The following is a 25,580-nucleotide window of genomic DNA, read 5'->3' as shown; positions in this document are numbered from 1 at the left end:
ATTGACAACATCCCACTCCAGTAATAGCGACTGGTGCAGCTGGAATATTGTCATAAAGAATATAATGTAGTTCACACTAATCCAGTTGGCTCTAAAAATATTCCAGCTGGACACCCTCACAGATATACCACTTGCCAACCCATAGGCCAGTCAGCATTAAGATGCAGGGCCCCCAATAAAGTGTGGCTTTCCTCCTAAAACACCACTGCTGATACCTGGCTCTTTCACATCACAAGTAATTTCTTCCCACAGACCAAAAACATACAGGTAGGTTAATTTGTGTCTTCAAAGCATCCCTTTTTTTGGGATATGTATTGATATAATGGTTGTATGGGAAGGGCCACGTGAAATGGTGTTGCTAGATTAATACTGAAAAATCAATAATAATCAGAAGACAACAGAGTCTTATTGAGTATGCACTTTAATCAGGGGCGGACTGACCATTTGGAAACTCGGGCACTGCCCGAGGGCCCGGGGTCAGTAGGGGGCCCCATGGGATGCCCCTGGTAACTATTTCATAGGCTTTTTTGAGTTTGGGCAAGGACACAGGGGCCCCATAATCCCCTATTGCCCGGGGGCCCCATGAGTTGTTAGTCCACCCCTGACTTTGATACACATTGGAATTATCCAGACTGTGATTTGATTCCTGATGAAAAGGTCAATATCTATTCCTGTGCTTAGTTGTCTGAATAGCAGCTTTATTTATTCATAGAGATGAAGAGTATACAGCCATTGAGGGAAATCCCTTCCAGCTGTTGAGGAAACTCAAACCGGTAAGGTTCCTATGTAAATGCGCAGCTTGCTCGAAAGAGCCCACAGTCAATGCAGTTCAGTGGTTGGCTGGTGACCAAAGGAGCTTTGACATGAAAAGGAGTGTTAAGATGATTACAACTTTCAGGCAATACTGATTTATTGTGACCTTAGTCATGATTGTTGCTAAAAAAAAAAATCTTTGACTGCCCAGTTTAAAAAATTGACATCAAGATTATACATTCTGTGCACATGGTGTATAATTCTGTACACATTGATTATTTATCCATAAAACAAAAAATATCACATAATTCTGCCTTGTCACCATTTACAGTAAATATTGTACTTCAAGACCTCTCCAAGCTTTGTTCCTGCTAGGCATTCTTCGAATTTTGCATCCATTTCTTGACTTTGAGCTTCTGAAAAGTAGTTTTTCCAGTCTCCAACATCCCCTGAAAAAAAAATTTAAATACAGTATAACGCTACACTGCATGGGTGAACTTTTTATAATCAAGTACTAGATTCTGTATTGGTATACCTGTTAATTATAGAGGGTAAGGAACAAAAGATATGAGCTGTAAAACATGATCTATACACCTTACAAGACCATAAAAAGTGTATTTAAACCCAAGAACCAAAATGTGATAGACTAGAGTTTACTAGTCCTTAGATGTGGTGTTTGCATTTAGTTTTCTTTTTTTCCTTTTATTTTCACCTGGTGATCCATCCACATGTCCTGTTGTAGGTTGATAACCCTCACTTACTGTAGTGTATCTGTGGAGAAGCAGCATTGTCACCCTAGGCAGGACGTGTATTAAGACCCAAGAACACTTGCCCCTCACCTCAACATAAGGTGGACATGTTCAGTAGTTTACAGTGGTAACCTGGGCAAGAAGTGTAGATTTACCATTGCAAAGAACACAGAAGAGCTCTGAATTTTTGGCATGATCAACAGATTTTTTTCTTTGGACATTGATAACAAATTGATTTCAATGGCATATTTCAGTGACCAAAAGGGAGCAAATAAAAGGAGTTTGTTGTTACAGCTTAAATACAGGTTAATAAGGATAATTTACACATATATATGCATTAAGTCTGCAGTAATGCAACAAGTTATTGTTGAGCTGTAACTGTTTTTGTTGGTGTAAAGTTTAACCGCTTGCTGCTCAGACCAATTCTGACATTTCTCACATACTGTACATGTTAAAATAAGCATTTTTTGCTAGAAAATTACTTAGAACCCCCAAACACTATATATTTTCTCAAAGCAGAGGTCTTGGAAAATAAAGCGGTTGTTGCAATTTTTTATGTTGCACGATATTTACACAGCCATTTATCAAATGTTTTGGGGAAAATTAATTTTAGTGCACACAAACACACAATGCCCAATTGTTTGGTAAAATATAGAAAAGGATGTTGCACCAAGTAAATAGATACCCAAGCATGTCAAGATTTATCATTTTGCATGCCAGTGAAATGGCGGCAAACAACGTTACTTAAAAATCTCCATGGGTGTTGCTTAAAACGGTAGTAATCTACAGCAAAAAAAAAAAAAACATGGGCCCTGGGCAATTTAAGTCATGATGTGCTAGTATGTGGTGCATATTAGCAGATTATGACAGACTTGCTTGAAAACTAAGCCCTCCAGTGGAGCGCTGTTACTTCTATAGGTGCTTTCATCTTCCCCCGGTCTTCCTTCCGGGTTCGCAGGATTCGGCAGTATGAATGACCAAGCCGCGATGACGTTTTAATATTGTCACAGGATTGGCAAGTCTTTGATGGTTACAAAAAAGTAAGAGCTAAGGTAATGTTTTGACAAGTGGTTTAACCTTAACATTCACATATATTCCTGTTTATTCCAGGTGAATCATGGTGTAAAATGACTGACGTGCACCCACCAAGCTGGTTGTGAATGGCTGGTATGGGTTTACAATGCAACATGACATTGAGTGGCACTGTCAAGGACCTGGTTGTATTAGAATTCATGTATGTTTTGAAGAATTGTGTCTAATTTATGTAAATATTATCTTGCTGTTTAATACAGCTGTGGCTATATCACTTCCACAGAAATTATTTGTGTCCTACAGTGTTATTTATGATGCTTTATGTGTTTGGTGTTGATGTTAAATACTACTGTGCCCTCTTAGCCTTACTTCGACCATGACAATTCAGTACTGTTCATGCGGATAAATTAGGTACCCTTCCACTAAACACTCATAGAACTCAGGGAAAGTCAAGGAAGGGACAACAAGTTTTTAAGAAATGACAAAAGTCGTGGTGCTGCCAAAAAGTTCACATCAGGAAAGGAAAATAAAAAGGACTTCATATCGGTTGCCTTTGAATAAACAAAACTACATTTATTAGGTAAACAAGGGTCTAATTTTGGGTCCTGTTTACGGATTCTGCAATGTCCAAGACAGCCCACATTAAGTTGAGGAATCATTTTAAAACTAAACCTGGCTTCTTTAGTCAATTAGTAGGGATGTTCCGATGAAATAAAATCAAATGTGTTATTTGTTCCTTTGTTATGCATCGGCAAAAATACAGACTTCGTTGTCTCCTGCCTGAGATACCCATGCGGCTGACTTTATGTGTGCCACACTATCCGCACACTCAGAAAGGTTTGGTAAATACAACAGGTAAGTATGACATGTTTGTTATTTAAAAAAAAAACAAATCAGAACCTTTACAATCATTTTAAATGAGGAGTTTGAGGTTAATACTGTATTTAACATACATAGGACCCCAAAGCCAAACTAATTGTATGGATACCTTAGCATTTTCATATATATAAAACACAATTTTATAAAATATTTGTTTTTATAAAACATAGTTTATTTTTTTAATATAATCTTTCTAATCTCTCTCTTTTTATACATATTTATATTTATGGTTGTAGTTGATGATGAGTATTAGCATTGTTATTTAATTTTTGGTATGGTTTTTATATATACATACTGTATGCAATATGAATTATTTTTTATATTCCTGATTAATTTTTATACTTCTGGTTCTAGGTTAATCATGTACATAATGCACAGAGCTGACCATAACTATACAATTTGATGTATGCATCTACCAATAGCCATGAGATGTTAAGGGCCTGTGTGATTGTACAGAATTTGATTGGACTGCATACGTTTGTTCTCATATTGCTTTGTTTTGTGTGTTTTTAAATGAGATTATACAGGGTCTGTACAATGAAATTGAAGTTTGTGTGGCTACTTTCATAAATATTTCAGTTTTTATTTTACATTGTGACTATTTTAAGATGTAATTAGTCAAGCTGTTGTATCCCCACAACAAATTATATAGGGCTGGTGCCAGCATAACGCTGCTTAAGCAACCGTCACAGGGCACCAGGATGGGGGTGGGGGGGTTGCTAAAATCCGAATCCCCAGCCACTCGCTGAGGATTTTGATTTTTAACCACTTCCTGTCTGTTGCCGTTTATAAACAGCTTTGGGATGAAGTGGTTATAACAGTATTGCTTTTACTTGAAAGAGTATCACCAGCTCTAAAAAAAGATATCGGGATAATTCCTATAGCTGCAGGCATCATTCCGGTATAACCGCTTAGACTGGATGACGTACATGTACAGTACCTGGTCTCTAGGGTTGGACTCCCTATCAAGGGTGTATTTTTATCTCTGTCCCCATTAGGGAGATTCGCTGTTCTATTTGTACTTATGGCCATTTCCATTTAAATATAAAATTGCACTTGATTTAAAATATTATACATGGTGTAAAATTGTCTTACCTTTTCTGAATATAACTTTGCCCACTTCACCGTGTGTGTTTTTGCTGTTCTCCTTCATAGACTTAAATGTTCCTTTATCCGCAATGATTTTAACTTGCTCATCAGTGAGGGGTAAAGAAAAAAAGTCTGAAATCTTCCTAATTGATTTCTCAAGATCCTATATGAATAGCAGGAGCATGCAGTAAGTAAAGATATCTATTAATGTCAATATTATAATTTTACAATTATGGGTTACAAAAATGGGTCACAGATGTATTTTAAAGTTAAAGTTTAAATTGAAAGCAAAAAAAATTTGTTTTTCAATTTGGATAGAACAAAAGAGGGTTATAACCCCTGTAAAGTTTTTGCCACCTGTGTCCCATTGGGCGGATTTCCCTTCACTTCCTGCCCCATAGCTAAAACAGGAACTGAGAGAAAATCCCTCTAAAGTGAGGGAATACCCAGTTGTCACCTGGGTCACCGGAACTAGTTTCCTTAATGGAAAATATTCCAGTTCTGGTGACAAGCACTGCCCAAACTGCTGGCGCTGTATAAATCCTGTATAATAATAATAATAACCCAAAATTTTGGATTTTCTTTTACTTTCACTTTCAATGATAATGTTAAACAGGACAAACAGGGTGAATCTCCCTTACAGGGGGACAGACAGGGGTTAAAAAACCCCCAAAAAAAACTGACAGCTGTTTTAATTCCTCACCACTCTGAAACGTAAAAAATGTTTTGCTTATAGTTATATTATAAGGCAATCTGGCTAATCTGTAAAAGGACTTCGGAATCTTCACTCAATAGGTTGTGTGAATATTCACTCAAATTATCTATTCATGTGAAAAGCAAATTCCTCTTTACTTATTCCATCTTTCGCATGATTGGTTAATTGAAGTGAAAAGTCACACAAACTCCTAATGTAAATCAGCCTCATCATCTCTGTTGCTTGAGAACTCATAGACACATTTGGTTATCTTGCACTCAAATGCAGATGCCACATGCAAAACACAGAGTATGGGGACTCCAAAAGATAAGAAACCCATCAATTGCACCGATTTAAATAAAAATTAAGTTTTGTTGGAATAATACGATAATTGGATCCTTGGAATGAACACAACAAATATTGGTTCATGTATTCCCTGACCATGAAGTATTTCTTGGAAATAACCACTCATGTATGGTATGTATTAATGGCTTCATCTTGCCTGTTAGATACCAGAACTGTCTATCATATAACCTGATAAATTGCCAATGGGTACAAGTTAGCAGCCTGAATATTACTATTTTGATACACCCCTTAATAATATTTGGTAATTAATGTACTATAAAACTATTGAGGTTAACAACAAACTTCCAGTTTAATAAAATGGTATAATCTGCCTTTCAATATTCATATTATTCATAACTCTCTAGAGATATTGCTATAATTACATTTTAAAGCAGTGCTGATCATTTCATTTAAAGCCTCAGCAATGGCTAAGTTTTCGGTACGTGTATTACAAAATGTTCACCAACCTCTTTCATATCTTCAAAAGTCATCAACAAAACTGTGCCTTCATCAAGATGTTTATTCCAAGCAATAGCATGGTCAAAGTAAGAACCCCAGGCCACTGAAGCGAAAAATAGCAAGTGATTACTTTTAACTCCTTCAATACAACTTTTTAAGTCCAAATGTAAAAATGTCCTCTGCTATGAGAACATCAAAGAAGAACTCTAAGGAACAGTAAAAAGTGTATACAGTGCGACAACTAGCTTCAAACAACAGAGCTTCAAGGACACAGCCACTATCTTAATCTTCTTTTAAAGGGCTTTTCTTGCCTATTTTTTTAAAAGAACGTTAAATAAAACAAAATCAGTGCATGGGTTTCTCATAGGGGTTTTCCGAATTTCTCTTCCATCCAAATATTTTCCCATTCAGCCTTCTGGCTTACACATGCAAAACTGCTGCTCTGACCTTACCATTTGGTTATGATTTTCCTGAAGGCCCAGCACACACCTACCAAATTAGTGTGCTGGTAGTTCCTAAAACCAGGACCCAAGATTGGAGATTTCATCCTACCCAATGACGTCACGGCCGCCCGACTAGTGCGTTCCTTGCTGGTTTAGGAACTTCTAGGTCTGGCAGTGGCTTGAGGCTCCTCTTCCATCAACAGTGATTGCATCTAAGCATCAGGGGATGCTTAGGCTGTGGAATCTGGGGGTGCACCTTCATTTGTGTTCAAAGGCCGTTTTACACTTGTAATCGTGTAAGTGTTTTTAACTGGAGTCTATTAACCACTTAGCCTACAGGGCACTTATACCCCCTTCCTGCTCAGGCCAATTTCCAGCTTTCAGCACTGTCACACATTGAATGACAATTGAGCGGTCATGCACCACTGTACCCATATGAAATTTTTATCATTTTTTTGAAACAGATAGAGATTTATTTTAGTGGTATTTAATCACCTCTGGGTTTTTTATTTTTTCTTAAACAAACCAAAAACCATGAAAATTTTGAAAAAAAAAAATGTTTTTTCTTAGTTTTTGTTATAAAATTTTGTAAATAAGTGATTTTTCTCCTTCATTGATGTGCGCTAATGAGACTGTAGTGATGGGCACTGATAGGCCGCCCTGATGGACACTGATAGGTGGCACTGATGGGCACTGATGAGGAGGCACTGGTAGGTGGCACTGATGGGCATCGGCAGGCATCACTGATGGGCACTGAAAGGCAGCACTCATATATGGCACTGATAGGCGGCACTGACTGGCACTGTTAGGAAGCACTGACTGGCACTGTTAGGCGGCACTGATGCACACAGATAGGCGGCACTGACTGGCACTGATAGGTGGCACTGACTGGCACTGATGGGTGACACTGAAAGGCAGCTCAGATGGGAACTGATATGTGGCATTGATGTGCACTGGTAGGCACTGAAATGTGGCACTGATGGGCACTGGCAGGTGGCATGGATGAGCACTGACAGCTGGCACTGATGGACACTTACAGGTGGCACTGCTGGGGCTACACAGATCATCAGGGCACACTGTTGATCAGTGCTCTAATGATCTGTGTACATGTCCCCTCTGAGCAATGCCAATTACCGGCTCTCCTCTCCTCACGAGCTGTCAGCGTCATATGATGTCCTCCCAGAGCGAGAGAACCGCCTTGCGCCCGTCATTGTACTATATGGCGGGTGGGAGGTGGTTAAAATTGTCTTGCATACTGCAGTTAGTAAGCACTTTTTTCCCTCCCCTTCCTTCTTGGTTGTTAGGAAGCAGGTGGCTGGGCTGCACATTGTGATTGGTGTATTTTTTTTTACCTACAGAAGATATAGTTTAAGCTGAGACAGGCTGCGACCAGGGGCAGACTGACCATTTGGAAACTCAGGCACTGCCCAAGGGCCCAGGGTCAATAGGGGGCCCCATTTGATGCCCCTGGTACCTTTTTCATAGGCTTTTTTGAGTTTGGGCAAGGACATAGGGACCCCATGATCCCCTATTGCCCGGGGGCCCCATGAGTTGTCAGTCCGCCCCTGGCTATGACATTCTATAGGATAATTGTTGAGTCAAGGGAGGACAAGAATCTATTTGGCCTGGGAAGAAAAACCCAGCCAACTCATCCTTTTATGGTCTGGACAGTGAGGACTGTGCACTAAAGAAAGGTCACCACACAAATTGTGTTGTGCCATTTAGGTGATTGATGAATATGGTCAAAGGTTGGTACGGTCTTCAAGGGTGTTGTTTATTATTATACACAGTTTCAAATTTAAAAGGATAAATTGTAGCACTATATAGGCACAAGATAACTTCTGACATGGGCTCACCCACATAATATATGTTATGATCTCAAAGAATCCTTATTCAGAATTTTTGGACGAGTATAACACATTTCCAACGTTTGTCAGTTGTGTTATGGCAAAACCTCTTGGATTGTGAAAAGCAAGAGAAAAATCAAAGGATTTTCATAAATTTTTAAAATGGACTTTAGGCCCACTGGTCTTCCTTGAGGTTGTGATCTGTCAAAGCATAGGATCCCTGAAATTCTTAGTGTACAATGCTTTCTTTCTTGCTCACTTTGCTTGTCATGCAATGGATCAAAACTGTATGAAACAGAGTCTCTGATTGGATGCCTCTGCCCAAAAAAAAGTTGCATAGAAAGAATGGAGGCAGTGAGACTGGATAGTGGTGTATGTTTGTGTGTTTCAGGGGGGAACAACATTTAGAAAGCAAAACAGTATAGTGTAGGGAAGAAGGGTACGAAGGGGCAGAGGGAATGATAGTGGAACATAAAAAAGAAGAGTTTTAAATATGAAGGGGGGGGGGATAAGAAATCAGTTTATGTAGGGGTAAGGAAGGGGCAGTATAATGAACCAGGATGGGGTAAATAAGGCCATATTGGTGGGGGTCAGTGAAAAAATTGAGTGTGGAAAAGAGAGAGAAAAGAAGCAACATGCAAATTGTTAAGAAGTGGTGAGAGGAAGGTTGGAAGGGGGAGAGAGAGCAGCAAGACCAGTTTGCAGAGTAAGGCAGACCATAGATGAGTCAGTTTCTTTTTTTGTTCAACCAGTGGGGATTCTCCCCATTGAGCTATTGTACTCTGACAGCTGGGAGACTTCCCTGTCATCAGAATGCAATGATCAGCACTGCAGGCTATAGCCAACTGAGCAAGAAAAATCTGAAAGGGTGGTTGTACAGAAGTCAATTAGTAGATCAATTTCTGTACAACCTTTCTGTTTATTCATAGATCGTTTGAGTGGTCCCTGCTTAAGCAGCCAAATTTTGATCCATGTATGGACAGCTTAACAGTGGAAGAGGGAAAATTGTCTGGATCATGGGAAGTGGAGCATGGTGAGATTGGATTGTGATTAGATATATTTTTACAGATTCAAACTAATTTTTGCTTTTAATTCATATTGCTGTGTATTCCTAATAATGCTTACTGAATTTAATGCATATTTAATTGTGCAACTAAGCACTTAATGTGCTCATGTACATTTACTAAATTTTAGCAACATTTACTCTGTATAGGTCAGTATTATTTAACTAGTTAGGGAAAGCACAGGAGGGTGTGTTATTTCTGGATGCAGTACCAGAAAACATTTCTCAAATGTTCTAATGGCAAATTATTTCTGATATACACCATATTGTCAAAAGTATTGGGACACTCCTCCAAATCATTGGATTCCGGTGTTGCAATCACCTCCATGGCCATAGGTGTATAAAATCAAGCACCTAGGCATGCAGACTGCGTCTACAAACATTTGTGAAGGAATGGGTTGTTCTCAGGAACTTTTCCTCGCTACTAAATATTCCACCTGGGAACAACAGCAACTCAGCCATGAACATGTAGGCCACGTAGGCGCCAACTGTTTGCAGAGTCAATAGCTAAAGACCTCCAAACTTCGTGTGGCTTTCACATTAAACACAGCAACCATGCATAGAGAGCTTCATGGAATGGGTTTCCATGGCCGAGCAGCTGCATCCAAGCTTTACATCACCAAGTGACATGCAAAGCGTTTGATGCAGTGGTGTAAAACATGCCGCAACTGGACTCTAGAGCAGTGCACAAAGCAAGGTCCATAAAGACATGGGTGAGCAAGTTTGGGGTGGAGGAACTTGACCGGCCTGCATGGTCCTGACCTCAACCAGTTAGAACACCTTTGGGATAAATTAGAGTGGAGACTGCGAGCCAGGCCTACTCATCTGACCTAACAAATGAACTTCTGGAAGAATGGTCCAAAATTCCCATAGGCACACTCCAAAACCTTGTGAACAACCTTCCCAGAAGAGTTGAAGCTGTTATAGCTGCAAAGGGTGGGCCAACTCAGTATTGAACCCTACGGACTAAGACTGGGATGCCTTTAAAGTTTATCTGCGTGTGAAGGTAGGCATCCCAATACTTTTGGCAATATAGTATAACGTACTGTATATCAGGGCTTGAAAAAGCCACTCGCCAAATGCGAGGACAAATTCATCTGTGGCGAGTGGCTGCGAGCGGTGAGCACAGATGAAGCATGGAGCGACTGCACCTGCTCCAAGCCTCATTGTGAAGCCGAGTTCCGGTTTACAACTTCTGGTTTCTGGCTTCTGCGGCACCGCCGCCGAGGGGACAAGTGCAGGAGAGGTCCGCTCTCCTCCGCTGAGAGGAGACACCCTCTCCAATGCTGCAGGGGACTCAGGGGGACAGTAAGCACTGTATACAACATGTCCTATCACTATAATGGAGTACTGGGGAGCTGGGATATACATTACTCAGTAATGTATATCCCAGCTCCCCTATACTCCATTATAGTGATATGACATGTATACAGTAATGTATATCCCAGCTCCCCTGTACTCCATTATAGTGATGGCATGTATACAGTAATGATTACTGTATACATGTCATATCACTATAAAGGAGTACAGGGGAGCTGGGATATACATACTGTATACATGTCATATCACTATAATGGGATACAGGGGAGCTGGGATATACATTACTGTGTACAGTTTTATATTTTGGACTATTTATTCTAAAGAAAAAGGTAATTTCATAAGCTTTAAGGGGGCGTGGTTGGGGGCGGGCGGGGGGTGGGGTTGGGGGTGGGCCTGGGCAAGGTTGGGTGGGGCAACTGGTGGAGAATAAGTTTTGTGACCGGCTAGTAGCTCTGGACTCGAAATCTTAACCCCTGGCATATATTTTATATATATATACACACAGTGGGGATCAAAAGTTTGGCCACCCCAGCAAACATTTTGTATTAATGTGCATAAAGAAGCCAAGGAAAGATGGAAAAATCTCCAAAAGGCATCAAATTACAGATTAGCCATTCTTATAATATGTCAACAAACGTTATATTTTATTTCCATCATTTACACTTTCAAAATAACAGAAAAGAAAAAAATGGCGTCTGCTAAAGTTTGGGCACCCTGCAGAATTTATAGCATGCACTGCCCCCTTTGCAAAGCTGAGACCTGCCAGTGTCATGGATTGTTCTCAATGATCGTCTGGGAAGAACAGGTTATGTCAATCTCAAAGGTTTTAAATGCCCAGACTCATCTGACCTTGCCCCAACAATCAGCACCATGGGTTCTTCTAAGCAGTTTTCTAGAAAACTGAAACTGAAAATAGTTGACGCTCACAAAGCTGCAGAAGGCTATAAGAAGATAGCAAAGCGTTTTCAGATGTCAATATCCTCTGTTCAGAATGTAATTAAGAAATGGCAGTCATCAGGAACAGTGGAAGTTAAAGCAAGATCTGGAAGACCAAGAAAAATATCAGACAGAACAGCTCGCAGGATTGTGAGAAAAACAATTCAAAACCCATGTTTGACTGCACGATCCCTCCAGAAAGATCTGGCAGACACTGGAGTTGTGGTACACTATTCCACTATAAAAAGATACTTGTACAAATATGGTCTTCATGGAAGAGTCATCAGAAGAAAACCTCTTCTACGTCCTCACCACAAAAATCATCGTTTGAACTTTGCAAATAAACATATAGACAAGCCTGATGCATTTTGGAAACAAGTTCTGTGGACCGATGAGGTTAAAATTTAACTTTTTGGCCGGAATGAGCAAAGGTACGTTTGGAGAAGAAGGGGCACAGAATTTAATGAAAAGAACCTCTGTCCAACTGTTAAGCATGGGGTTGAATCAATCATGCTTTGGGGTTGTGTTGCAACCAGTGGCACAGGGAACATCTCACGAGTGGAAGGAAAAATGGATTCAATAAAATTTCAGCAAATTTTGGATGGTAACTTGATGCCATCTGTGAAAAAGCTGAAGTTAAAGAGAGGATGGCTTCTACAAATGGATAATGATCCTAAACACACCTCAAAATCCACGGGGGATTACATCAAGAGGCGTAAACTGAAGGTTTTGCCATGGCCTTCACAATCTCCTGACCTCAACATAATTGAAAATCTATGAATAGACCTTAAAAGAGCAGTGCGTGACAGACAGCCCAGAAATCTCAAAGAACTGGAAGACTTTTGTAAGGAAGAATGGGCAAAGATACCTCAAACAAGAATTGAAAGACTCTTGGCTGGCTACAAAAAGCAGTTACAAGCTGTGATACTTGCAAAAGGGGGCAGTACAAGATATTAACTCTGCAGGGTGCCCAAACTTTTGCAGACGCCATTTTTTTGTTTTCTGTTATTTTGAAAGTGTAAATGATGGAAATAAAATCTAACTTTTGTTGGCATATTATAAGAATGTCTAATCTGTAATTTGATGCCTATTAGAGATTTTTCCATCTTTCCTTGGCTTCTTTATGCACATTAATACAAATTTTTAGCTGGGGTGCCCAAACATTCGATCACCACTGTACATACATATACGTAGGTGTATTGTAACACAGAGACAGAATAGCAACAACAAATTCTAAAGAAATGCATGTCTATCAAATTATGCACTGATTTGCATGTTCATGAGGGAAATAAGTATTTGATCCCCTATCATTTAGCAGGATTTCTGGCTACCAGGTATCTTTCACACAGGTAAAAAGCTGAGATTAGAAACAGTCTCTTAATGGGAGTGCTGCTAATCTAATTTTGTTACCTGTATAAAAGACACCTGTCCACAGGAGCAATCAAACAATCAGATTCCAAACTCTCCACCATGGCAAAGACCAAAGAGCTGTCCAAGGATGTCAGGGACAAGATTGTAGACCTACACAAGGCTGGACTGGGCTACAAAACTATCACCAAGCAGCTTGGTGAGAAGGTGACAACAGCTGGTGCAATCATTCGCAAATGGGAGAAAGACAAAACAACTGTCAGTCTCCCTAGGTCTGGTGCACCATGTAAGATCTCACCTCGTGGCGTGTCAATGATCATGAGAACAGTAAGGAATCATCCCAGAACTAGACATGAGGATCTTGTCAATGATCTCCAAGCAGCTGGGACCACAGTCACCAAGAAAACAATTGGTAACACACTACGCCGACAAGGACTGAAATCCTGCAGTGCCCGCAAGGTCCCTCTGCTCAAGAAAGCACATTTCCAGGCCCGTCTGAAGTTTGCCACTGAACATCTGAATGATGCAGAGGAGGACTGGTTGAAAGTTTTGTGGTCAGATGAGACCAAAATTGAGCTCTTTGGCATTTACTCGCCGTGTTTGGAGGAGAAGGAATGCCGCCTATGACCCCAAGAACACCATCCCAACTGTCAATCATGGTGGTGGAAATATTCTGCTTTGGGGGTGTTTTTCTGCTAAGGGGACAGGACAACTGCACCACATCAAAGGGACGATGGACGGGGTGAGAACCTTCTTCCCTCAGCCAGAGCATTGAAAATGGGTCATGGATGGGTGTTCCAGCATGACAATGACCCAAAACACACAGCCAAAGCAACAAAGGAGTAGCTCAAGAAGAAGCACATCAAGGTCCTGGAGTGGCCTAGCCAGTCTCCAGACCTTAATCTGATTGAAAATCTTTGGAGGGAGCTGAAAGTTCGGGTTGCCTAAAGTCAGCCACCAAACCTTAATGTCTTGGAGAGGATCTGCCAAGAGGAGTGGGCCAAAATCCCTCCTGAGATGTGTGCAAACCTGGTGGCCAACTACAAGAAACGTCTGACCTTTGTGATTGCCAACAAGGGATTTGCCACCAAGTACTAAGTCATGTTTTGTGAAGAGGATCAAATACTTATTTCCCTCATGAACATGCAAATCAGTGCATAATTTGTTAGACATGCATTTCTTTTGAATTTTTTGTTGCCATTCTGTCTCTCAGTGTTGCAATACACCTACCATTTGATTTTTAGACTGATCATTTCTTTGTGAGTGAGCAAACATTCAAAATCAGCAGGGGATCAAATACTTATACTTATTTCCTTCACTGTGTGTAAATATATATACACACACACACATATACACACACATACAGTATATATCATTTTTTTTATTTAATCATAGTTTATCTTAATTTTAATCTTATTTTCAGAATTTTTAGCACACCTCTTACCTTCTCCACTCATGAAATCTGGGAAAAAGTCATCAAAGCTATTGTAGGTGGGAAGCATTGGATTATTATTGTAGAAGTGAAACATTGATACAGCTGTATCCTTTGGATTGCGAAACACCACCAAAATCTACCAGAGAACAAAACCATAGTATTACATTTTTTGAATGACTTCTGTCTACCTGTCAATAATGGCAAAAAAGGTAATACACTAAACAGGCTATTCTGAACACATTCCAGTGTTCTTGCTCATTTCTTATTGCTTCAATTTGAAAACATGGAAACAATTACAGCTATGGTATCTCAAAACAGCATAAAATCAAACAGGCAAGTAGTCGCCACATGGCACATCTAGATGTAAGATATTACCTAAATATGCTCAACAGAATGTCACAACTAAGCTTTAAATTTGACCCTGGTCTACCTTCCTGAAAAGTATAGGGCGAAACCTTTTTTTTTAGTTTTGGATAGAGTGGAGGGGAATTAGAACACCTCTCAGGGTTTTTATTGCGGTCTATGCACCCATTAGGGAGATTCACCCTTTCTATTTGTCCTGTTTACTGAGAGTGAAAGTGGAAAAAAAATCCCAAATTTTGAGAACAGTAATAGAGGGGAAATTTTCCAATGGAGACATTTTTTCTGGTGGTGACCCTGGTGAAAACCACAGATTTTCTCACTTTTGAAGGATTTCCTTTCACTTTCTGTTTTGGCTATGGGACAGTAAGGTTAGGGAAATCTCTCCGATGGGCACAGATGGAAAAAAAAAAAAAACCTGACAAGTGTATAACTCTCTCACACTCTGTCAGGACCACAGTGTCAGCCATCAGTCTAAGGCACGTTGTCTGGCTTAAGCATACACATTGCTAAGAGCATAGAAGATGCACTGAATGTACATTATTGCTCACAAATATAAGCAAGCATGGACTTGTGTGCATGTCCATACTGCCAAATGCCCTATTTAAACCTGCACTAGTTCTTTGCTGGACGGTCTTCAGTTTTGTTCCTGTGATCCAGTTTCTGCTATTCATCTAGATTCTGTAGCTGACCTGGCTTCCTCTCTGACCTTGCTCTAGGATTACCCTGATCTACTCATGTTCGCTGTCTGCCTTTGTTACCAACCCTAGCGTGAACTACTGTCTACGCAGTTGCCAAGTGAATCTGTATCTTGCTACCTGATTTTTACCTCCTTTTCCCTGTTTCTGACTCTGATTCTGCTTACCTCCTGGTGTCCTTCCACTCGGCTATCCCTCAACCAGGGTTGGGACCTGACTCCACCCATTCGACCGGCTTCTGTTGGACAGGCTGGTGCACACACAGGCCAAATGTTTCTAGTGAATATATAGCCCATGTATGCAGCCCGCAGGTATGGAGCTCTAGAGAGATGACCTCTACTGTTTCTCCTTACATTGCCTAGTCATAGGCTGGGCATGGGGTAGAAACCTGTAAATACTACTAAATTGCAGTAGGGGAAAAAAAATCTGGTTTCCACTCCTATCAGATAGGGGTGTGCTGTGTGGCAGATCTGTGCAAATCTCGAAACTGACTGGATTTATTGTAAGTACAAATCCTTTGGAAGGTGAAACGCTTGCCTTACAGGCATTTTATCTGTGTATTTAGCTGTTTGCCAGATGTTCAGCTTTAAAGAAAAAAGGTATGATAAGGTAAGGGTAAGATAAAAGTAAACGATCAGTCATAACCAAACAACTGGATCTAAGATTATAACAAGAAATACATTTTTGCCCTTAGACTACATTGCAGGTTCTATTTTCATGTTGGAAATTAGACTAGTGATGATCAATTTGCTTGATATGGGGTGCCTCAAGTGCAGCCCCTGACATTACCAAAAGGCCACACATAATATTCGGTAAATAGGTGTCAGAGAGAGCAGACATGCAACAGAATATGGCCAAAGGCTTTTGGGGGGTACAGGACATGGTCAGAAACTTTAGGCATGCTACGGAGGATAGACAAAGACTGCAGACATGCCATAGTAGTTGTTGGAGACTAGGGATATACTTCAGGAGCTATAGAATGGGGGCACAGTAGTAGCTGCAGAGCCCCCTAGGGATACACAAAAAGTGCCAAAGGACTGCATGCAGCCCCCAAGCCTCACGTTGAGTGCTAAGTATTTAGACAATTAATGCATATTTCATATTCTTATCATTGCTGTTGATGCTTGCACTAGTATGTCCCAAGATTTCATCAAGGTCTATATTATTTCTTCCTGTGCTCAGGGGCGGACTGACCATTTGGAAACTTGGGCACTGCCCGAGGGCCTGGGGTCAGTATGGGGCCCCATGAGATGCCCCTGGTACCATTTCATAGGCTTTTTTGAGTTTGGGCAAGGACACAGGGGCCCCATGATCCCCTTTTGCCCGGGGGCCCCATGAGTTTTCAGTGTGCCCCTGCCTGTGCTACTTCCAAATAGTAAAGTTTTCATATTAAATTAGACACCTTACCTTTACTTTCTTTTCAAAGAAGGAATTTGGGATTTGGTCATAATTGAAGTGTGTTGCTAAAACTCGTGGGGAAGGGTCAGCTTTTAGTATCTGTATTATAAACAGAAAAACACTTTTCATTTGGAAGAGACATTTATAACAGATATGTGCCTTGTTTACTTGTGTATACAATACCTTTAGAAAAGTCTTATTTAAAAAAGGAATAGATACTGGTTCCCAGGGCTTTTTGCTCAGAGAATAGGCACAGGAGCTTCCCACTTATCTTCTCCCCCTATGCACCTCTGAGCTCCCTTCCTTGGTTACACCCTCATTCACCTCCCAGTACCACCCCTTTCAGACCCCCCCCAACAACAATGGACCCCCCCAACAAAATACCACCCCAGCAACACCTCCCAGTACCACCCCTTTCAGACCCCCCCAACAAAACACCACCCCAGCAACATTAGACCCCCTGACCCCCTGCAGCAACAACAGATCTCCCAGCAGCCAGCATTAATAGACTCTCCAGCAGCCAGCAACAGAAGACCTCTCCCTCAACAATAGATCCTTCTCAGCAACAATTGACCTCCAGCAACATAAGACCCCCCCAGGAAAAATATACCCTCATGCAAAAATAGATCCCCTCCGATGAAAATAGATCACCCAGCAGCCAGCATCAATAGACCCTCCAGCATACCCCACCACCCCTTGCCATTACATACATTCAGTGCTGGAGGTGCCAAGCTGAGTTCCTCCACGTTCCCGCTGACCAAAAGCCCTGCTGCTTTTATAAGGAATAATAGAATATGTGTGTATGTGTGTGCATGTGTGTGTGTGTTTAATGCTTTCCATATCCAGATAGCATTTGTTTTTTTTCTAGCCATCTTTGCCCCCTGTTTCTATTGTTCAGTAGCTCAAGCTACAATTTGCACACATACAGTAGAGCAGTCAGAGCAGTGACTCTTGCCTTTTCCCATCTCTTTCTATACAGCTTTGTCCAGGGTTTCAACCAAAGACAAAAAAGGATGTTTCTAATGCTTTGCTTTTTCTTTAGAAATCCTATAGTGCTCTGAAAATTGACACCTATTAAATGTTTTGTTAAAGTTGTAAAGCAAAAATTGTACACTTTTGTATGTGGCAAAAACACTTTTAAAACACAAGTAAAGCCTATTTACATTTATTTTTTTATTGTTTACATACACCCCCCCCCTTCCTTCTGTATAAAAAAGTTGTAATCATATTATCCACACTCCAATGCTGCCCTTTGCACCCTCCTCTGTAGTCCAGTGCTGGTCCTCCTCTGGAATGAATGACCTCCAGCTACTTATAATCCACTTCCTGTGAGCCCATGGCATCAAGGACATGCCCCCCCCCCCCTAGGTTTACAGGAATTTATTAATTACATGAGCACAATTCCTTGCAATATTCAGGACAGATGAGGAGGAAAAGGACCCTGTGTGTTACTTGACTGAACTAAAGACATCTAGAAAGAAGGTACATATAAAGAAATGTTAGGGAAAGGGCTCTAGACCACAATTGACTTTAAATCCAAAGTGTTATAAGGACCCTTTAAGGCTGGGTTCACACTAATGTGGCTTTGAGGGCTGTGTTTGTGCATTCATTTGAATGGGCTGCTGTGCTTGCGTTTCACGCAGGAAAAACGTTCCTCCAGCATTTTGAAAATGCAGTGGCTGGGAAATCACATGGTCCTTTTTTATATGTATGGGGGTGCTATTAAAAATGAATGGCAGCCCTGTGCATTTTTAAAGAGCAGTGCATTTTGGCTGCGGGTGGTTTCAGGTGCAGGAACAGCTACAAATCCTGTACCCGCAACCACCTTCAATAGTGTAACCTATCCTTAATAAATACTCTTTGGTGAGGATTCTTTTTAGGTAAAAGTTACTTGAAAACTATCATTTGTTTTTTACTTTCCTAAACCTCAGTTTGGATCACTTTTATTTTCAGATTTATATGAGGATTTTATATTCCCTGTGCTGACTTTTCAAACACAGTGAAATCTGCATCATTGTCAAAGATTTACAGTTAGAAAAAACACTAAAATATTGGTTACATAGACAGGGCCAGTGCTAGACAATGTTGTGCCCTAGGCGTGACCAGCTACTCACCCCCCCCCCCAAAAAAAAACAAAACTTAAACATTTTGCATTTCAGGGTGACTTGATGCAGCCTTAATGAGACTTTGATGCAACTTTGGATAAGTACGACTTTGGTTATGACTAAGGATAATTGTTTCTGCTGTGCAAAGTCGTACACAAGTCGCATGTACAACCTTCAGGTGCGACTTTCATGAGACTTTGGAGGGTTTACATGAAGTCTATGGCCCTCAAGTCACATGAAAGTCGGACCAAAGCAGTGCAGAAACTACTTTGAAGCCGCTGCAACTTGAAGTCGCACAGGTATGAATGGTATCCATTCTGAAACATGGGGCGGGGGGCAACTTATCATGTGACTTTAGACCCCAAAGTCACATGACAAGTCACAAAAGTGTGAATGGGGCCTAAAACTAAACCATTTAATACTGCTTTAACCCTTGCAATGCCTTGTGTCAGTGGTCTGGGGTAGCCAAGGAGAGACCCTGATGGGATGCCCCCTGTCCTGTACTGGCTGAAGCTAGAGGACAATGCACACTTTCCCAGACACCTCCGGGGTGCAGAGGAGCAGTGAAGCACAGCCACAATGATGGTAAACCCTGTACCGGGATGATGATGATTACACCAGCAGTCGTGGCTGCGCCCTAGGCAGCTGCCTAGTTCGCCTAGCGGTAGCATCGGCTCTGTACCTAGAGAGTATATTGTATTTCATGAAAGCCTATGGTTGTTGAATTGCATTGATATATGGGACACATTTTGGTTGTTATAAGTGACATTTCTCATTAAAAGTGACAATACCCACACTTTTCTCCCAGTTTTTATAGAGCATGAGCAGCTCTGTATAATACATACCTCAAATTTATTGGGGGATTTGAATTCTATGACTGGGATCAAGGCACAAGGTTCTTTATTGTGTACTGCATGGACCATGCTATGTAACAGTATTACAGACCAGTTTGAGCCTGAGAATAAGAAAAAGAATTAGTGACAATGAATAAAAAAAACAAACCAAACATAATTATACTGAAGATAGAGGAAATAAGTCTGTAAGCATTTATTCCAAACTAACAAACTATTTCAGATGACATCCATGTTAAAATAAAAAAAAAAAATAAATAAAAAAATATATATATATATATAGGCTCCTCCTCATGTTACCCTACCACGGGTCAGCTCGAACCCCTCTGGCCCCTCCAGGAAAATCTCTTACCTAGCCTATAAAAAGCAGCTCTGACACTTTTTAAAGAAGAAAAAAAAAGAGAATTTTTATGATCCTGCCCACGTACAGCCTCTCCCGGGTCGGAAGACCGCCCATTTGGGGTGTAAAACTCACTTGGTGGTGGGTTCCTTTGGTGCAGGGACGTGTTGTAGGCAGTATAAAGTACTACATTCATGACGGTGCATGGAAGTTATGGTAGCAGAGGGATATGCAAAGGAAGCTATCTCTTTAAGGCATTTTCACTTGGCTTGCAGAGAGTGTGGGTTTAGATCAGTACCTGGGGTGTGTGGGCTGGCTGATGCTTGTTGTCCCACAGCATGGAGCCAATTGGTCTTCAGGCAATTGAGAAGGTGGGCAGCTGAGCAATGACATGGCTCCCTATGATTGTTTCTTGGGGTGCCATGGAGCCGGTGGGATGCCTGTTGCTGATTGGGGACCTCCGCTATTGAATGGGGTAGCCTTCCTTCCTCCTTCTCTAAATTGTCGCACGAGCGCTGAACTTTTCTTGCTGTCATACACAAAGTGCTGCAGCCTGTCTTCCTGCTGCTCTGCCTTGGTAAGTCAGGTTTAAAGCCTACTGCATTATAGAGCATATTCCAGGGCTGTTCATGCTGGAAATCCCTCTACGCACTCTTGCAGGTCTCCCCTTACTTGCATCACCTGCCTCAAGCACTGAAGATTCAGATGGCAATATCTTGGAATTCCTGAAAAGCAATCTAGAAGGTGGCTTGGCCTACAATTCAAAAGAGTCCAAGTCTCGGCCCTGTCTGTTATGTCAAACAAGAGGTCGGCCTTTGTCCCTTGAAGGCTTTGTTAGCTCCTCCGTTTGATCCAGTCTCCTTATGTTCATTATTTCATCTAACATTGAGGACTATATTTTTGACAGCTTTTGCTCCTGCAAGGAGAGTGCCCAAGTTGTGCAAATTCTCATCTAAAGAGTCACACTGTTCGATCCTTCAAGACAAAAAGACCAGTTTCAAATTTTCTTCGCAACTTCGTTTCACATGAATTGGAAGTCAGTTCACTCAGCTTTTCCAGAGGATGAGTCAGTAGATGAATGGAAAAAACTGAATTTAGTTCGAACAAAAGGGAAAACCAGATCATCTTTTTGTCTTCTCCAAAAGGACCGAAGAGAGGCCTGTATTTCACTGAAGGTCATGTCCTCCTGTGTATGCTAAAGTGTTGGCTGAAGTAGTATGCAGAGCAGCAAGCCGGAGTGGGCCAACACCTTTATTCATCACTACAGGGTGAATGTGGCTCTTCCGCTCAAGGAGGAATTTGGTTTACGGGCACTAGGAGCGACTGTCGATCATTAAAATATTTTGCAGCATTGAGTCTCTGGGTCTTTTATCTAAAGTTATTTTTTCCCTCCCTTCTATTTTGCCATTGCTTGTCACATCCCGTGGTAGGCTGACATGAGGAGGTCCAGGAATAGTAATATATATATATATATATATATATATATATATATATATATATATATATATATATTTTTTTTGTGTTCTGCTTTTATTCATCATTGCTTCATGAGGTGAATGTTACATATTGCCACGCATACCGGAGTGAGAGCAATTCTAGCACAAGACCTTCTCCGTAACTCTAAACTGATGACCTGAAGGGGCTTTAGGAGCGTCGTCCATAGAAAATATAGAATACTGAAGTTTGTCGCCATTTTGTTTTTGACATAAAAAATTGGAACTACCACTATTTTATTCTCTAGGCTCTCTGCTTTCAGGATATATATAATGTCTGGGGTTTGTGTAATCTTCAGGCCTAAAAGTATTTTTTAAACAAGTGTACAAAAAAATGCAAAAAAGCTCTGCCAGCTAAAGGGTAAAAGACACTGCACGAGCAAAAGGACTATATTAAACATACAGTATAGCCAAGGTTGTACCTAGAATAAGTAAAGTTGTATATTGAACTCATGATACAGATCCCCATGGGCAGAACCACATTAGTCATTAATCAATGTTAACCATTGCTAAAAAAAAAAAAAATGGTTACTGCCAAACCACCCCAACATAGTTAAGAAAGGCATAACCAAATCAACATCTAAAATATGTTTTTGGCATAAATCTTCAATAGTTTACAGCTAAATAGGAAGGTATACCATGTGTGAGTTAGTACCATAAAAAACCCTTTTATCTCCATCTTGAGGATATGAAAGAATCCCCTGAAATTCACTGAGAACTACAAGTGACTACACGAGAGACGGGACTTGTGCATTATTTCACAGAACTCTGTAAATGAATGATGTGGCTTTGTGGGCAACACCATGCAGCTTTTAAAATGTGATAGCGGATGTAAGGTAAAGCACCCCCACCTGCTGTCTCATTGGGGGACAGGAGAGCACAGGGTAAGATGTTACTATGAACTGAACTTATATTTTAAAATGAAAGGACACACACACACACACACAAAAAGAGATGACCTTAAAAGCCACATGTACTCACGTATATCACGTATATCTACTATACATAGGCACCTTAGTGCAATTACTGTCCCATGTTACCTTTTGAAGCATTAAAAATAAAAAAAGTGCAGATTCCTCCATCCACAATGTTTAGCATGGAATCAACCAATTTCTCTTGTTCAACCTACGGGGCTCAATGAGAGAAATCTAGGGGTATATAGCTACCCTTAGGCTGGATTCACACATAAGTGGTGTGGTATATCGCATGTGGTTCGTACAGGAACCGCCCCGCATTCCTGTGCAAATCACATGCGAATTGTGCATGGTGCGATTGGAGCCATACATTTTGTATGACTCCAATCACACAGCATCCACACCAAAAAGGTGCAGGACCCTTTTTTGGTCCACACTAAAATCGGATCTCTTGGGTATTCACACCTATGTGATCCGATTCTGCACATTGCACCGCGTTTTACGGGCCGATTTCGGGGTGTTGTTAATTTAACATACACAACCGCAGCGGTTCGTATGAACGGGGTGCGATTCTGATGCGGTGCGGAATTCACACAGAAAACGCTGCGAATTCCGCACCGCATCAGTGTGAACCCAGGCTTAGACTGAGAATAAATTGAGTACCGTCCGTGATACTTTTTTTATTTTTCGGTAACATACAATTTTCAGGACAAGCTTTCAGGGTATGTCCCCTTCTTCAAGGTCCAAGCAGTACTACTTCACAAAGTTTCTATTCCTTCTCCACTCTATCCAAAATTAAGAAAAAAACCCCAATGCTTTGTCTTTAGTTATACTTTCAAGTGTGAATAAAGTCCACAATGCTCAACCCCCAGATTTAAGTTTGCAAGATCTTTGGCCAGCGTTTTCCAGGTGCCTGATCTTCTGGTATCTTGATTGGCCAGCGTTGGTTCATCCTGGCATACAGGCATCGTACCAAGAATGTACCCTGTGCTGCACATGCATAGCTCAAGGTAAAGAGCACTGAAAACATGCAGGTATGTACAGTATATTATACATGTGATAAGATAAATATTCTGCTGATTCTGCTCACAGATTGCTGTTTTCCCTTTTAGTTCCACTTTAAAAGGAGTTGGTTTAATTTAATAAATTCCAAATAAAAAAGTGAGTGTCTAAATTGATACACATCCCATTCCAATGTCTTCTAGTGAAAATAGGCATATCCTAAATCTACTATTAAAATTAATACTAACCTCTAAAATTGAATTTAAACCAATTCTTTTTTTTTCAAATCACTTACCACACTTGGGATAAGCCGCCATCATAATATCATCCTCACGCGTCTCAAATGTTTCCAAAGCTTTAAATGTGTCAATGTCGCATGTTGCAGTTGGATACAACACTCCATCGTATGTAAACATCAACTCATCCTTTGGGATATTTTTAGAAGCTTCGAATACTTTTGTGACCTCCTTGATAAAGTTTGTAAAGTCTGCCATTGTAATAGTGTTCGGTTGAAATTTAAAGCTGAAATGCTGGATCCGTTTAGATCTGACTGCTGTGTTTACGTCTCATTTCTTCAGTGAAGGAGGGACTGGGAAAAGAAGGAAGGGGAGGGGGGGGAGAGTAGAAGCAGAAACAGAAGTAAGTAGGGGAGGCCTGAAAGAGTGGAAGGGAGTAGCCTGGATGTCATTGATAAGCAGTAGCACTCTGTTTAACCTGTTAGTTACTGCAGGAGTGTGTCTATTTTTCAGATGAGTTTCTACATTTCTAGTATTAAGACGTTAAAGCAGGGGTGTCAAACTCAATTTCATTGTTGGCTGCATTAGTGGTTTGGTTGCTTTCAAAGGGCCGTTTGTATCTGTAAGAATATATAAATGTATCTGCTCTTTATCATATTGAATAATCACCTCTGCATTTGATTATTACTGGTTTTAGTAATAATTTAAGACTTAGCTGCTTCTTGTTCACCCTATAGCAGATATACTGCTACAGGGCGGCACGGGTGCGCAAAATCACATATATATATACATGATTTAGCATTTCCAGGTAGGGGGCGCACATGAGCTGCACAGGCACCCTAACCACGCCGCCATTCGCGGCCACGGCTATCAATCACCGAGTCCCGGCCAGTAACTACTCCCCGGTGCCCGGTGATTTCCCACAATCACCGACAAGGAGGAGGACTGTTTTGTTTACTAACAGTCCTCCTCCCTGTCAGCTCGGGCACAGCACAGCCATCCAGAGCAGTGTGCTTACAGTGAAGGACCAACACACCGCCCCCTAGTACAACAGTCCCTGCACATAGTTAACCCTTTGTTGGGTAGCACAGTGGCTAAATGGTCAGCACGTGCGCCTGGCAGCACTAGAGTCCTTGGTTCAAATCCCGACCACGGCACTACCTACCTGGAGTTTGCATGTTCTCCCTGTGCCTACGTGGGTTTCCTCCGGGAACACCGGTTTCCTCCCACTCTCCAAAGACATACTGGTAGGTTAATTGGATCCTGTCTAAATTGGCGCTAGTATGTGTATGTATGAATGTAAGTTAGGGAACTTAGATTGTACGCCCCTTGAGGGTTAAAGACTGATGTGAATGCACAATGCATATGTAAAAGCGCTGTGTAAATTGATGGTGCAATATAAGTACCTGTAATAAATAAATAAATAAATAAAATGTTAACCCCATCCTGACCAGTGCTATTAGTACAGTGTCAGTGCTTTTTTTTTTTAAGCACTGATCACTGTATTGGTGTCACTGGGGATGTCAGTGACACCAAGTCAGTTCCCTCCCAGTGTCAGAAGGTCCACCGCAGTCCCGCTATAAGTCGCTGATCGCCGCCATTACTAGTAGAAAAAAAAATTCCAGTATCTATACCGCTGTGACGGAAGCGTAGGCAGAACAGAACACACCAAGAAGATGGTAAACACACAAAGCTTTATTGAACTATGGAAGGCACTCAATCAGGGAAGGAAGGTAGCATCCAGGTACCCAAAAAGGGGAAGAGAGGGGAG

The 25,580-nt window shown here is 41.0% G+C and overlaps 1 protein-coding gene across 2 annotated transcripts; it reads right to left on the bottom strand.

Annotated features, from left to right (window-relative positions):
* Positions 1-892: 892 nt before the first annotated feature.
* On the bottom strand, positions 893-24,162 carry LOC149448781 (sulfotransferase 6B1-like). Of its 2 annotated transcripts, XM_089694271.1 has the most exons (7): positions 23,869-24,162; positions 19,819-19,928; positions 16,878-16,967; positions 14,422-14,548; positions 6,009-6,103; positions 4,509-4,665; positions 893-1,202 (listed from the first exon to the last, which is right to left on the bottom strand). In XM_089694271.1, the coding sequence occupies exons 1-7, from the start codon at positions 24,065-24,067 to the stop codon at positions 1,072-1,074; spliced, it is 909 nt and encodes a 302-aa protein (XP_089550397.1). In that variant the 5' UTR covers positions 24,068-24,162; the 3' UTR covers positions 893-1,071. The 2 variants fall into 2 exon arrangements, with proteins under 2 accessions (XP_089550397.1, XP_089550398.1); XM_089694272.1 differs by lacking the exon at positions 16,878-16,967.
* Between the last annotated feature and the right edge of the window lie 1,418 nt (positions 24,163-25,580).

The sequence above is a fragment of the Staurois parvus genome, unplaced genomic scaffold (assembly GCF_062004578.1).
Source record: "Staurois parvus isolate SC_StPar_1 unplaced genomic scaffold, SC_StPar_1.0 ptg000657l, whole genome shotgun sequence".
NCBI classification, from domain to species: domain Eukaryota; kingdom Metazoa; phylum Chordata; class Amphibia; order Anura; family Ranidae; genus Staurois; species Staurois parvus.
Note: the sequence above shows the minus strand (reverse complement) of the source record. Positions and strands in the feature narration are given on the sequence as shown.